At 39.0% G+C, this 15,423-nt stretch overlaps 2 protein-coding genes across 2 annotated transcripts; one reads left to right on the forward strand and one right to left on the reverse strand.

Moving 5' to 3' along the window:
* Positions 1–71: 71 nt before the first annotated feature.
* Positions 72–2,666, reverse strand: LOC110965337 (retinal cone rhodopsin-sensitive cGMP 3',5'-cyclic phosphodiesterase subunit gamma-like). Its single transcript, XM_022214340.2, has 3 exons — positions 2,550–2,666; positions 1,016–1,135; positions 72–448 (listed from the first exon to the last, which is right to left on the reverse strand). Exons 2-3 carry the CDS (start codon positions 1,123–1,125, stop codon positions 331–333), a joined length of 228 nt encoding a protein of 75 aa, XP_022070032.1. The 5' UTR covers positions 1,126–1,135; positions 2,550–2,666; the 3' UTR covers positions 72–330.
* Positions 2,667–5,602: 2,936 nt separating this feature from the next.
* Positions 5,603–7,564, forward strand: LOC110965330 (retinal cone rhodopsin-sensitive cGMP 3',5'-cyclic phosphodiesterase subunit gamma-like). Its single transcript, XM_022214328.2, has 3 exons — positions 5,603–5,919; positions 6,560–6,675; positions 6,794–7,564. The coding sequence occupies exons 2-3, from the start codon at positions 6,572–6,574 to the stop codon at positions 6,909–6,911; spliced, it is 222 nt and encodes a 73-aa protein (XP_022070020.1). The 5' UTR covers positions 5,603–5,919; positions 6,560–6,571; the 3' UTR covers positions 6,912–7,564.
* The last annotated feature ends 7,859 nt before the right edge of the window (positions 7,565–15,423 follow it).

Here is a 15,423-nt window from a genome sequence, read left to right on the forward strand (position 1 = left end):
GATTTGCTTATAAGAGATGCCAGTGATCTCTCAGTAATACACAACATAGGTGCAAACATGAGGCAGGGGATTGGGAGTAACAGTGTGAAGTATGGACACTTCAGTGAAGCATCCATAAATAAAGTTACAATATATGACTTTTTTTTAATATTGCATGTGCCATTGTTAGCACATTTTGGATCAGCTTTGGGCTCCAATTTACAAGCAGCATTTCCAAAACACATGAGGGCCGAGCTCAACAACAGACATCAGGTCAGGTACATGGGGAGGCGAAGGAGAACAAGGTGAGATGGAAAAAGGAGGAGGAGGAAGACTGGTGCAGGGAGGTTTCTAGAGAATTCCATATTTCGCCAGGTCACTAAGCTCCATGTCCCCGAAGGCTTCCCATGGGCAGACCACTGTGATGTCAGTGCCAAGGCCCTCCATGCCGGGGATGTCATCTCCGAATCTAGAAAAAGTGATCAAAAATATGTCTCAACTTTCTGTCAAGCTGACAAAAAGAAGCAGTCAGGCTGTATATTTAAATAAAAACATGCTATTACAAGTAAAAGCTTTGCATTCAAAATCCTGCTCAAAAGTACAATTTCTGTCCATGTGATTGGTTAATTATTCTGCTATGTTAAATTGTTAATATTGATTCAATAATCTATCAGAAGAATATTTCTTTTGTCGGTAAATGTCACTGTTTTATATCCAGTCTGGCAGATTTAGATGGCCATGAAATGAATAACAAAATAAAATGGGGAAAGAATAAATAAGTCCTGCCTTATAAATCTCTTTCCATTTCTTGGATTTTTATCTAGTCTGTTTTGTTTTCTATTTTATGAGATCATAGTGTGGTTTTTAGGAAAAATCTCAATCTTTTAATCTGAAAAGTGTCTGCAACTGTGTGGCACAAGTAGTGGAGTAAAAAGTGTTTTACTTGGAAATGTAGTTTAGTTGAAGAAGTAAATGTTGGCATATGTAAAGAATAAATGGTTTCCAGCTCAGGAGGCATTCAAACCCATCCGCTTACCCCTTCTGGCCTGGTTTAGGGGCCTTGCTCTTGAAGGTACGAGCAGCCCTCTGCTTGAACTTGGGAGGTGCCTTCTTGTCGGCGGGAGCTGCAACCCCTGCGTCTGCCATCTTTTATGCTCTGAGCCAAAAAGAATTAGCAGTCAGTTAGTTAATCTTGCAGTTTAAGACCCTTCCTGCTCCTCCTCCTTCTCTTCATCTTCCTCTAAACCCCTACTGTCCCGTGCACTGATGACATAACACTCTCAGGTTAAGTCAAGTTATACACCAAAGCTGTCAGCTCCTTAAGACCCTGTTACACAAACGGCTTTGATTATTTTTGCACCTCGGCTTTTCAGATTACTCTCGACCAAGTTACAGACAGAATATTTTAAGACCAGGACATTACCTAATTCCACAGTTCCACTGAAGTCAACATATTCAGCGAGGTGAAAATAATTAAGCCTAAGCATAAGGAGATTTTGTCTCTAACAACTCATTTTCAATCTGCTTAATCTGACCTTTTCTGACTGCAGCACTGTGGAATTTACCAGAAATGAGCTCACTGATGGCTTCTTTGAACACAGTAATTTAGCTCTTATATTTCACACCCTAGTTTCTATTTTTTCATACTAAACATGTTTATAGTATGGTGCTGCTGATTGTACATAAAATATATTTTAGAAATTAAGTCACAGCAACAATAAAACGTGTGCAAAGTGTTGACAGCAGCAAATCCACTCTTTTTTCTTTTGTTTAAATTTAGTTCCAATATTTTTTATTATTGCTGTCGTTTACATTTTTCAGCTACCATCTGTTGTTTTTACTGTGATAAAAATACTAAGAAGAAGAAGGAGGTTTTATGCTCTAGCTTTCACACATGCATATACATCATCCCTGAAACTGATGTTGGACAAATCGTAAAAGTCGTCCTAATGTGGTAATATTCAGATGGTGAGCTGAAAATGAACACCACATGGATTTAAAATGACCGTAGCTAAAAGTTGTTTCTCCTCTCTGAACTTTGCTTATATAAAGCAAAATAAGGTTTTATGAAATCAAGCTGTTCAAGCACAAAATATATACTGTAGGTTTCTGTTAATTTCTTTTGTAAGTTACAATAATGACAAAACACCAGTAAACTCTCGGTTGTTTCACAAGAGACATGTCAAAGCCAGCGCGGTTCACAGCCTCCAAAAGGTAAAAAGAAAGAAATTGATAATGTAGCATTCACTTCTTTCAAAAAACATTCAAAAAGTTCTTTGCATTGGAAGAAAATAAAAAAAAAATATGTAGAAGAGACGTGCAAAGTATGATTTAAAGCAAGGGTGCAGACTGCACAGTGCACAAAACACTAAATTCAAAGGTTTCAAAATAAAGTTCTGCAAAAGTAAGAGCACAAGGATGACATCTGTAGGCCATTCTCAGAATTTGCACCTAAAATTGTGCTTCCTCAACACTTCCCTACTTATTTATGCTACTCCCCTTAATCAATATCACTGAATGGAAAATTAGCCAGAAGTCACAGCTGAGTGAAGGTCAGAGTTTGATCTTACCTGTTTGTGTAGCAGCACGCTTTGCTTCAGGCTGACGTGTCTCTGGTCAGTTGGTGTCTTGCTGGTCTGCGTCTCTGGTCGTCTTATATACTGCCACCTCTAATCCCCTACATGCTCAATGCTCATTAGTGCCGTCATAACTTTTTTTAACACTCCCCGCCCTCTTTTTTACCTGTTTGCTTTATCAGCTTAAGGAGGGGACTCTGAGACCTGGATTACGTGCTGCCATGTGAAGACATTTTCTGCCTTACATAAGGCAGCATCTCAGAGGTCAACAAGGTGGGATTTACTCAGCAGTATTAGATGTTTTGGGACCTGATTCTGAGAACAGACAGCTCCTTTCTGGATAGGCGCATTTTTATAACACCACATTGTCATTCTATAACCACCAAGCAGAAAATGTCTGACTGTGTGAAAGCTCTGGTGAAGCTATAAAGCGGCCTTTAAGTGAAGCTTTTCTTTGTGAAAATAAATAAACAACATGAAGATTTAGGGGTAAAACTTATACAATACAACTGAGTGCATCATTAATGTTAACCATCTTTAGACTCTTCAGTTCAGATTATTAATTATCTCTTATTTATTTATCTACTTACTAACTCATTGTTGCCCTTTGCCTTCAGTCCATGCCGTGACGCAGGGATTAAGAGCTGAAGGGTTAAGTGTTCTTTAATTACCACCATGTGAATGTTCACCTGAAAGAAGTTCACTGTGCCGCTGTTCTTACATCACATGTTCCAGCTCTCTGTGCATTCAATGCCAGGGCACATGTTTGTTTACAAATGAAAGGAGCGTGTGTCCTGAATTTTAGCGTTGTACACTTTCTGCTGGTTTCCAAAAGCGACCTGTAATCAATGAACATCTAAACCTGAGTGAATAAAGAGGCATGAAACATTTTAATAATAGTATTTGTACACGAAAAAATAATGGCAGTGTCATGACGGCTGCAGTTACTATGAAACTTCATGTAATAAAGTCAAAATTCTCTTTTAAAGTCTGTCATGTACAGAGCGGTGAAAAAATATTTGCCCCAACTACAGAAATCTTCTACTTTTGCATATTTGTCACATTTAAACGTTTCAGATCATCAAACTAATTTTAATATAAGATCCAAGACAACACAAAATGCAGCTTTAAAATCATGATTTCATTTAAAAATGCTGTCCAGCCTCACGTTGCCGGATGTGAAAAAGTAACTGCCCCCTTAGCTACTAATCTACTAAATGATCAAATTCATTTGGCATTTGGATTCAGTTTCACCAGCCACACTCACGTATAACCACTGCAGGCTTGATGAAACTAACATCACTGAATAGAACCTGTCTGGAATTGTGATGTAGGCTAAAGGCTTTCCAAAAGCAGCACATGATGCTACGTCCCAAAGACATTCAAGAACACATGAAAAACAACGTCACTGACATTTATCAGTCTGGAAAGCATAACAAAACCATTTCCCAGGTTCTGGGAGTCCAGTGAACTATAGTGGAAGCTGTTATCACAAGAGGAGAAAACATGGAAAAGTGGTGAACCTTTCAGGAGTGGCCGGTCGACCACAGTTTCTCAAACATCTCATCCAGGAGGTCACAAAAGAACCCAGATGAACATCAAAAGAACTGCAGGCCTCATTTCCTTCAGCTGAGGTCAGGGTACATGATTTCATAATAAGGAAAACACTGGGCAACAATGGCATCCATGAGAGCGATGCAAGGCTCAAACCACTACTGACCAAAAATAATATAAGGGCTCATCTGGCATTTACAAAACAATACCTGAATGAGCCCCAAGACCTTTGAGATACAATCCTGTGGACTGATAAGTCAACGGTGGAAATTTTTGAAAGACATGGGTTCCGTTACATTTGGCATAAAGCTGACACTGCAATCCACAAGAAAACCATCATACTAGCAACATGGTGGTGGTACAGTGATGGTTTAGGGCTGCTTTGCTTCCACATGACCTGGACAACTTGTCCTGATTGATGAAGCCATGAATTCTACTCTCTATCGGAAAATCCGACTGGATAACATCCACCCATCAGTTCATGACCTAAAGCTCAAGTGCGAGTGGGTTAGGCAGCAGGACAATGACCCAAAGCAAACAAGGAAGTCCACCTCTGAGTGACTCAAAAAGAACAAAGGTAAAGTTTTGGAGTAGCCAAGGTAAAGTTTGGACTTGAATCCAACTGAGATGCTGTGACAAGATCTTTACAGGGCAGCTGATCCTCAAAAACCATCAAATGTGACTGAATTAAAACTGCAGATAACAGTTGGACAAAATTCCTCCATGGAACTGTAAAAGACTGATCACAATCTATTGCAAATATTTAGCTGAAACTGTTGCTGCTCAGGGTGACCCAATCAGTTATTAGGTTCCACAAGGGTGATATAGGTTTTCAATAAGTCTTCAATAAACCATCATTTAAAAACTCCATTTTGTGTTTTGTGGGTTATCTCTGTCAAATAATAAATAAATAATTCTAAATATTAGATTGATGATCTAGAGCATTTAAGTGTGGGGAATACGCTACAATAAAAGATATCAGGAAGGGGGCAGATACTTCTTCACAGCACTGCATCTACTGCATATAAATAACTGTGCAAACTCTATAATTCATACAATTGTATATTTTTGTTGAGTGTATTATTAGTGTGGGAAGCTACGTTGTAAAAAGAGAAAAGGAGGGGAGCTGCTGAATCTAGATAACTGAGAAAACATATTAATAATTTATTTCATCAAGGCCCTTTTCATGCAGCAGTTCCACTCTCTTTGTTGCTGTGGGCTGTTCTCACCAACCTGTTTGGGAAGCTGTTCTTGTAGATTCACAGTAAAAACAAAAAGGACATCATTTTACACTCGCAGCCTTTTCTCTACATACAGTAAATCCAAATTCCTCTCTCTCAGAACCCAAATGAACAGCTTTTTCTAGCATGAAATCTCCAAATTCTCTATAAATACAAACATCTTCATGCTATAGATTGCCACAGCACGTGACAGACAGACATCTATCAGCACATTTTCTCAGCTTCCATTTCACAGTCCTGCTAATTGCTGCTACTCACTGCTGCCAGCGATTGGCACCTCTATAATTCACTTCAACTGGCACGTTGAAAGCCATATCTAACTTGAAATACACCTCGTATATATTTATCTCACTCTGCCCTTATCTCATCTATTTGTGGCTGAGTTGGCACTGAACAGAACTGGGCAGAGTTGGCACATGAAAGAACGTTAGATTTAACATCTGAGTGTATTAGCAGCTCACAGGACTTTATATGGGAGAAATCAGACTGAGAGAGAAGCATCACAAGTGAGAAGCTGACAGACTGATCACAGAGCATCAGAAAAGGCTTTTTGGGACTGTGAATCAAAGGTAAGATGAGACCGCAATTTTGTCATCTCTGGTGCAGGGAGTTAAGACTTCAGCTGCTTGACAACATGTATTGCCTCAGATTGTTTTTCTGCTTTTGCAACTGTTTCCTGACAGAAGAGAAACACAAGTGGAATATTGGCTTCTTTTTTTCTTCAAATTTCTCTGAAGTGGAGCTGAAACGAGACACTTCATAAGGAGCACTTCTTTCTGCCGAGCAATTTTCTTTTTTTGGAGTCACTCAAGGCCTCGTCACTATTTTGTTTTTGGATGTAGATGAATTTTGAACACTGGTTGTGGATTTTATTTTCAGTGGTTATAGCTTTTCTAATTTGGTGATTGGGCAGATTGCAATCTTGATGCAGAGGGTCGAAAATACAACCGAGGGCATTAAACGTTCACAACGAGGAACACATATGCAGTGATGATGCCTCTATAAAGGGGATATTATTATTAGAAGACTACTAAACTACAAATAAAGAAACAGACAGTGTGATTGCTTAAAAATTGCAGAGCGGTTAGAGAGCAAATTACAAAAGAAGACTGTTTTCCAGTGCATGGAAATGCCAAATGTTTGTGCTTGGGTTTGGAAGCAGCAACCTGTGAAGGGAACTCACATATTTTCTTTCTTTGTTTCTTTCAGTAAATCAGCAAAATGGCAGATGTAGCAACTCCCGCTGAGAAGAAGGCACCTCCCAAGTTCAAGCAGAGGACCGTGCGCACCTTCAAGAGCAAGGCGCCCAAACCAGGCCAGAAGGGGTGAGTTTGTCGAGAAACGCAACATACATTTTAGAATCTTAATCTTGCTTTTACTTCCTCGATCAAAACACCTCCCCTCAGTTTGTACTCATCAAAGCTTGTGTTCTCCTTCATTCAGATTCGGAGACGACATCCCCGGCATGGAGGGCCTCGGCACTGACATCACAGTGATCTGCCCATGGGAAGCCTTCGGGGACATGGAGCTCAGCGACCTGGCGAAATATGGAATTATTTAGCACCTCTCTCCTCTGCCTTTACCCTTATTGCCACTACTGTCCCTTATGTGACTGTACTATTAATTAAGCAGCTGGTAAACTACTACCTATGTGACCTACAGAGGAGGCAGCCTTTGATGTTTTAGAGGTACAACCTAATACTTCTGGTGATCGCTGTTGTTTCAGGGACTTTACTTTCCCTTGCCTTTCTGCCACTACCCCTTCTTCCCTTCCTACTTTTCTTCATTCCTACCTCTTTCTTTCTTTCTTTCTGCCACTACCCCTTCTTCCCTTCCTACTTTTCTTCATTCCTACCTCTTTCTTTTCTTCTTCTTCTTCTTTACCTCTGTCATTTGTCTCTTGTAGCCAGTGCAGTCAGCACAGGGAAGGAACAAAACAAACTGAATATATTGCATGTGTTGTAAATATGAAAGAAGGTTTGACATCTGCTACTGTGAAATCCCAGGACTGCTCTCGTTTCTCTCCTCTTTCACCTCTTCTTCTCAAAGCTGCTGATTCAACATGCACAGAGTTTCTGTATTAGACAAATTACATTTTATTTTTATGAGAAAGTCTGTAATTCACTTTGCTCTTTCCTGAATAATGTCAACCCTTTTCTCAGTAGGGAGGAACAATTAGGAAAAACAGAATAAAAGTGAATATTTTCCATAGAACATCTGTCTTTGTGTCCTTATTATTAACACAGAAAGCTGATGGTGAAAATTACTGTTGAAATTGTTTTGGTGTTATCCTCACAGGAGCTCAAGCAGTAAAAAACAGTAATAAAAATAGCTACATAGACACACATTCTTGCGCCTCACTGTTTCCGTCTTCATTCGGCACATATAATATACTCATTACCGACACTGGTGTGACTACACTTGCATACTATGAAACTGAAAAACAGTGTATAATTATTCACTGAAACTGTAAAAATAAATCTGGCTTCAAGGATAAAGCGTGAAGAAAAATAGGAGGGAGTGAAGATAAATGCAGCTCCTGTTGCCATGGCTACCAGACCTACTTATCCACAGACACTTACAAAGTCTTTTTGGTTTTTCAGCACCACTAAGAAAGAGAAAGGTTTCACTGGGAAGACGAACACTAAGCAAGTCAACAGAAACACTGCATCAAAGCCCATATTGACATTTGTTTCTCTCTGTTCATTAATTTTTTGAGCCTTCATTTACACTTGGAGTACAGTGAGGTATGAAGCCCTCATTGACAACGCAGCAGAGTAAGGGGATACAAGATGTAGCTGCACAATTAAGAAACTCGGGCAACACTGATAATAAAAATATCAAGGCAGAGTAAAACAACACAAACAAAACATTAATTAGAGCATTTGAGATTTAACAACTAATGAATCAACTAAAACAAAAGCAGCTGAAATTAGAATAAGAGGCAATTAAAAACTGAGCTGCCCTAAGGATAAAAATGAGTCAAGCTGCAGATTGTTCTGCAGATTATTCCAGGTTGCTGGTGCACAGTGAGTAAAACAGGATTTTCCTAGCTAAGTGAAAACATCCGACACCTGCAGAGTTATCCAGGCAGTCGAGTGCATTTGGTAAGAGCCCAAATATAAAAAAACAGCAATGATGTTATGTAAGGGGGTAAAAAAAAAAAAGAAAAACAGTAGTAGCTTTATAATTAAAAAAAAACCAATCTCTGTCATGCCTTATAGAGAGGGAGGGCCACCCATCCTTACCATACAGCTGACAGTAAGGTGTATTGTAATTACTACCAATAATACATCTTTAGGAAGAGTTTTAAACACTGTCTAAGAAGTTGCAGATGAAAACATGATTTATTCCTATAAAAAAGTAGTTTTTGTCAGAGTTTAGTCAACAATGTCATAAGTCGCTTGTCATAAAAATGTAAATAAATGCCTGGATATTTGTACTTTATTATGGCTCTTTTAATATTTGCGTCGCTCAGAGTGCAAATGACCAGATTGTATGAGTAATACTTTTGAGTTTGGTGAAAATCATGAATTAAAATCTATCAGCATTAACAGCTACTGCTTGCTACATGTAACTTGTAACTCATCAAAACAGGACTGAAGCTGTTTGGAAGCAAAATGTATATTCTCTACACTACAGCGCAAAACAGTGTCATCAGCATAAAGATTTAATTTACAACCAGATACAACGACACAGAGGAGACAGCGTCATCTACATAAAGACTGAACAGCACAGGCCCCAGGATCGAGCCTTGTGGGAAACCTTTCACAACATTCACACATTATGATTAAACCTTTCTTAGGGCCACACACGGCTATCTGTTCATGAGGTAACTATGAAATCATTTAAAGCCATTTTATTACTGTGAAACGCAATCAACAGTATCAAACGCATTTGGAACAATAGTAAAAGAGATGCACAGTGGTTCCTTCTGTCTGAAGCTATAATCTAATATTTTAAAGCAACAGTGGCAGCTATATTAGTTCTCTGTGTTATTCTAATACCTGACTATGTAACTGGGAACAAATAGATAATTTTTGTTACACAAACATAAGCTCTTAGTCATAAATCATAATTCTTTTATTATGTTTTTTGATCAACTGACATCCATCCTTATATACCTTGTACAGTATTTTATGCACATTAATATTGTTTTTAACTAATGAATTCTTGAAGCAGGATATAAAGCTCTGAAAAAGTTTAGAAACTAAAAGTAAAGCGAGGAAGATTTCAAAAAGGGAAAAAACTAAATATAATGTAGTCAATATTTATTATGACCACCCATTACCTTTAAAACAATACAAATTCTCCTAGAGCGCTCTTGGCAGGTGGGTTGTTCAGCTTTTGGACAACTTGTCACAGTTCTGCTGTGGATTTATTCTGTCTCGCTGTCTTCTGTCACTGCATGTAATCCCAGTCTGACTGCATTATGTTGACATCAGGACTCTGTGGAGGCCAGACCATCTGTTGTAGGACTCATTTTTCTTCTTCTCCTCCTTCTTCTTCTTTCTTGCTATTGTTTGTACTCACTTCTTCTTTGTGACTCCTGCTGTATATTTGAGGATGTTGTTGTGCTGCAGAATGAATGTGGGACTGATCTGAAACCTTCCTTATAGTATTCTAAAAAGGACTTCTAAAAAGTAAAATTTTCATGCAATACAGAAGTATATGTGATAAAAGCTGCTGCATGGTCTATTAAGGCAAATTACTAAAGGTAAACAGGATAACACTTTTAAAAAAATAAATATCACCATTAGATATCCCCAGCTGATTATTTACATCAAGACAATATTTTGTGGATTACAAGTTTGCAGTAATTGTATCTTTAATTGAATATGCAGCAATTTGCATACATTTCTTGAACAGAAATCTGGACATTGGATGAGGTCAAGGTCATTTGGATGTCTCTTTAATCTCTGCATCAAGAGAAAATACTGTCAATACCAACAAAAAACGCAAACATTTTTACAAACAAAACATTATAAGAACCAGCCTATGACTGATGTACGAACAAACTCCTTGGTAAAATCCTTGAGAATATAGGCATAAAAGGCTAAAAACTATGATGCATTTAAATGCTGCTGAAGTAGAGATTTCTGTCTCAGGGTTAAACATAGATCAGTCACAACATTAAAAACCACCTGTTTAATATGGTGTAGGCCCCCTTGTGTAGGAGCAGCTCTGCATAGATGCAGGATCTCTTGGGTGCTCCGTTGTTTTATTTTATTTTTATTTTATTGTTCGAACCTTTATTTAACCAGGTAGGTCAGCTGAGAACGAGTTCTCATTTACAATGACAACCTGGCCAAGAGGCAGAATAAAAGGTAGACACGCAAAACAATGAGGACATCAACAGAAAGAACAAAGCACAGCAACCAAAAAAGATAAAAAAGATAACTATAAACAGTGACAAATAATCGCAGGTAGTGTACAGTAGTGGTACTGTTGTGTCTGTCATGTCTCAAGGATGTTAGATCAGATTGGGATCTGAGGAAGTTTGAAGCTCTTGAGCTCTTGGTTGTGTTCCTCAAGCCATTCCTGAGAAGTTTCTGCAGTATGGCAGGCCACATTGTCCTGTTGGTATGTGTTGAAGTGGAGTGTTTTTCACCTTGTCTGTCAGTTTGTGTGGTGGTTTTAATGTTGCGGCTGATCTGTACGCAGACAAAGTGGACCAAAATAAATGTCTAAATGTCTATTTTAGACTTTTTCTTTACACTAGTCTAAGAGAAGGCATGTTATGTAAGCAAAATAGGAAAAATATCTCAAAATTAACCAGTGCATGAAAAAAACTCTGTTTTGTCCATAGTGTCTCACCCATGGCAACCCTGGGACCACAAAACTTGCCCACATTACAAACCCCAGTTTATCCTCTGGAAATATTTAAGTGTCCTAAAGTCATGCTTGAGTACAGCATTTAGCAGCTCCACATCCGTTTTGTTTGGGTCTGGTGTTATTTGTTGGCACCAGTGACATTGTGCATGCCGCCTCCAGATAGCAATGTGCATTTGTGTCACTGCATCAATTAGCTGTTCAAGCCTTCAAACTGTAAACAGACAAAAGGGACAGTGCCTGGTGCAATGTGGCAGAAACATAACAAACAGCAGTTTAAAACCTTTCGCCAGTCTGTTTATGGGGAGCTGAGGTGGAGACATGAGGCGACGGGTGATCACAGAAGAGTGAAAGTGAAGGAAAGTTATTACAGGGTTTAGGCTGAGGTAACAAAACCCCAGCAAATAAAACCAACAACTTAAAAAAAACACAAAAAACTACAATACACATTACAACTTGAAACTAGAACAGTTTTTCAGATAGTTTCTTTAGTCTTCCCGTTGTGATCAGGTCATGTGTTCCTTTGAATAAGTCCTAATGAATGCAATGAGGGAACGTGATCCACTGCTTCACATGCAGATTAGAGAAAAGATTACTGAGAAGAACTTCACGTGTGTTTTTTTTCCCATCTCATGACCCCCGACCTTCAGGTTGAGAATTAGCTGTAGAGCACTAGACAAAACTCATGCAATAAAGGTGTGATTTACAGAATGTTCACTAGAATACAACTAGGAGGTGGTTTGTTGCTGAGATGCATCATCTGTATCTGCTGATGGAAAATGATTTTAAAGTGGCAGTATGAGACTTCATTTTACAACAGAAAATACCAGAAAGCCTCTAAATGAGATATTTCAGTGAAATGTTTTATGGATTGATTTGGTATTTTTAGGCCCAGCAAGTGTATTTACAGACACCTGAAGCAAAATTATCCTCTCCAGTCTATTTTTACTCCCTGGCCGTGGGATTTCGACTTTGCAAAGTCAGACAACACATGCACAGTAATCATTTGGGATTGTTCAAGCCGTCAGTCTTATTTCGTGTCATCATTAAAGCTAAAGCTGCTTAGCCAGTGAAATATATCCTCCAACTGTCCTAAGGCGTGGACAAAGACCACTGTGTTCAGCAGAAGGCATTAGGGACTGGTGTAGGTTAAATGAGAAACATTACAGCCAGTGACAGGAGAAGTAAGTGCCGTTGATGATCTTGATGAACTGCAATGATCTGATGGAAACTTTGAGTCCGAGCATTAATGTAGATGTTATTTTGACATGTATCAGATGAAGCAAACCCCCTGATGGCAACAGTAGCCATCAACACCAGTGACCTGCATGACAGTTGTACCTGCAGTTCCTCAGATCCCAGAACCCAGAGGTATGCCAGCGTTCCAGTGCCAGACACCCAGAGGCACTGTGTCCTTGGTCCAACAGAACAGAGCTGTTCTGAGATTACAAAGAGGACCTACACAATATTAGGCAGGTGGTTATAATGTAGTGGCTGTTAGATATGTTGCAAAAAACCAAACTACTCTGATGACTGCATTGGGTTACATTTGCATTAGAAAAATCTCAGATCTGATTTACCCCACTGTCACTCAGACTGCTGTCTTTCTTGTAATAATTCATGAAATCTGGCCATAGGTCTTTGTCTAGCTCTCAAAGTTGGAAGCATATTAGAATTCATGGTCAAAAGCCCATGCATATTTGTCAGTAACACTGAAGTAAAGTGTAATATTAGTAAATATTTGCCCTCAGGTGCCCATAGTTGAAATCCAGGCTGTTGCAAAGATAGGATGCTTTTGTCCCATCAGCCTTTGGCTTTCTAAAACGAGATGTAGAAATATTGCTTTAACATTGCCTCATGTCTTTCTATCTAATCTCCTGTCCTGAGGATGAAATATTTTTACTTTACAACTCTTTTGTTGTTACTTATTTATATTTATATTTTGCAATGAATTCTGAAGTTTAGTAGCTGCAGCCTGCAAATCAAAATGTCGGTTGGATTTGACTCGACTCTACTTTCTGCACCACTGAGCTTCTTCAGGCTGTAACTCTTAAAAGTAACTGAATCCAGCGTCAGCGTTTGTGTCCCTGAGACACACAAGCATTATTTTATCTGAAAATGAGTAAACAAGTAAGCAACTATATCCTTTATAAGTAGAAGATTAACAGACGTTTGACGTTTAAATAATTGATAACCTCAGAGCTCTAACACTGCATGCAAACATACGCACTCTTGAATGCCAAGTTAAAGTCAAAGGAACCTACAATACTGAGATCATCAACGAGAAATGTCAGCTGGTGTTTTTGTTTGAGCATCGACTGAAAAGATACAGTTCTAAGAAACAGTTTGCTTTTTCAGATGGTGGTGATGGTGGTTTACAGTGGTGTAGTGTCACATAAAGAAACACAGAAAATTGTTCCACAAACCGCAACTTTTCCTGGAATCACCCACAAACTATGCCACAGATATAGGATTAAAATACAGTTCCTAAAAGAAGAGAGCAGATGTGTGTGTGATGGCGACATGCAGAGTCTGTGTACGTGTCTCCGGTTTTCCCCTTTTTTGCTTGAAGCAGTGATAACAAATATTGTATATTCCTCCTCATAGTTGAGTCTGTAACACAAAACAATTTGTGGAACCCCTGAGGCGATGCCTTCCAGGTGCAGCTCCGGTTTCCTGTTTGTCACTTTGTTCTTTGATCTGGCATGAAGGTGCGACTCTTCACTCTGAGGCTCGGCAAACTGGCAGCTTACAGGCTCTAATAGGATTGGTACGTGTCCGTATAGGTCACTACAGAGAGACAGACAGACTTAGTAACAGAATGTTATTGCAGCCAAGACTGAAGTTGAACGTGATCGGCTACTGACAATGCATGCACATTTTTTGCATGAAAGAAAAGGAGAATTTGTGTTGTTGATGATGTCTTTTGTAGATTAATAAGCTAGATACATGTTTAATTGATGCAGGGGTGATGAAGTCAGCTTTGGAAGCGGACAGAAACTGATATCTGATTGTGTAGGATCACCTTGGAAGGTTTTTTGTATCTTTGTGCTAAAGAAAATCTGGCAGTGTTAAATGTACCGAATAGATGACTGGAGGATGAGGAACAGATGAGCAGGTGGTCCTATGAGACTGGAGAGGAAGTCTGAGGGCATCTGGTGGTCAGGTGGTGAACGGTTGGGGCCTAGGGGAAGCGAGAACATGGCTGAAGGCAGAAACAGAGGCAGAATGGACAAACAGACAGGACTCAGCCTGCAAAAAATGAACTTCATATAGTGCTGAGCTAATTACACAGTCACTGGGGTTTTTCCAGCATGCACGGTGTGTCACATCCAGCTGCTAGCTATTTGCTTTTTGATTCAAGGAATAGACTATTTGCTTGATTATTATAAGTTTATCTGTTTATTTATTAGGACAATCACCATTTATTTTCGACACCAATTGGTTTACTCATTACCTACTTTGCTACCTGCCCTCCTCCTTTTGTAAACTGTGCATGCATCTTCTACACATACAGTATCATTTAGGTAATTATATAAACAGTGTCAGAGGGCTTCCCCATTCTCTGTGGCCCTCTGACATAACCATCCGGTGGTTTGTAAGCTATTTATATTCCACCCAAGAAATCCATACTGCAAACACTCCCGCACGGCTGACACAGACACCATGACCACACACAAGACAGAGACATCCTGAATAGATAATTTAGCTTAAGATTATTTTAAATGATGCAAATATTTTGCATTTTAAGGTGATTTGCTTATTGGGTTTTTGGTACGTTTTGCAGTTATGTTCAAGTAAACAAGCTCAATATTTCCACCAGGGTTCTGAAATCAGAATTTTTGAAAAACTTCCTGTTTTTAATGGCTCCAAATGTTTCTTTTGATCTAAATGTTTGTTTTTCTTATCTTCTTGACAAATGTTGAGGGTCACATGTGCAAATTGCATAAGTGAGCCACTTACAGTGTGAAAAGAAGCTCAGCAGCAGGGTCCGAGGATTAGCGACACTCTCACACACACCAAGGCTTTTTCAAAGCCTAACAGGGTTAAAGGCTGTGTAAAAGATGATTGAAAAATCGTGGCACCTTTAACCTTGCCAAAGTCTAAATAGCAGTAATCCATCAGCCTCAGATTTACCTGCATTGCATCACTGATCTCACCACTAAACATTCCTTTATATCTACATGTGAACTCTTGCTCATGTTTTGGGACCACTTATGTACGTGTCATAGAGTTTGATT

The sequence above is a fragment of the Acanthochromis polyacanthus genome, chromosome 3 (assembly GCF_021347895.1).
Source record: "Acanthochromis polyacanthus isolate Apoly-LR-REF ecotype Palm Island chromosome 3, KAUST_Apoly_ChrSc, whole genome shotgun sequence".
NCBI classification, from domain to species: Eukaryota; Metazoa; Chordata; class Actinopteri; family Pomacentridae; genus Acanthochromis; species Acanthochromis polyacanthus.

Excerpts from the sequence above, each read along its gene's own strand:
- LOC110965337 (XM_022214340.2), bottom strand. The coding sequence starts at position 1,125 with ATGGCAGACGCAGGGGTTGCAGCTCCCGCCGACAAGAAGGCACCTCCC. Across the intron at positions 449-1,015 it reads CCTAAACCAGGCCAGAAGGG|ATTCGGAGATGACATCCCCG; the intron begins GTAAGCGGATGG and ends CACTTTTTCTAG.
- LOC110965330 (XM_022214328.2), top strand. The coding sequence starts at position 6,572 with ATGGCAGATGTAGCAACTCCCGCTGAGAAGAAGGCACCTCCCAAGTTC. Across the intron at positions 6,676-6,793 it reads CCCAAACCAGGCCAGAAGGG|ATTCGGAGACGACATCCCCG; the intron begins GTGAGTTTGTCG and ends TCCTTCATTCAG.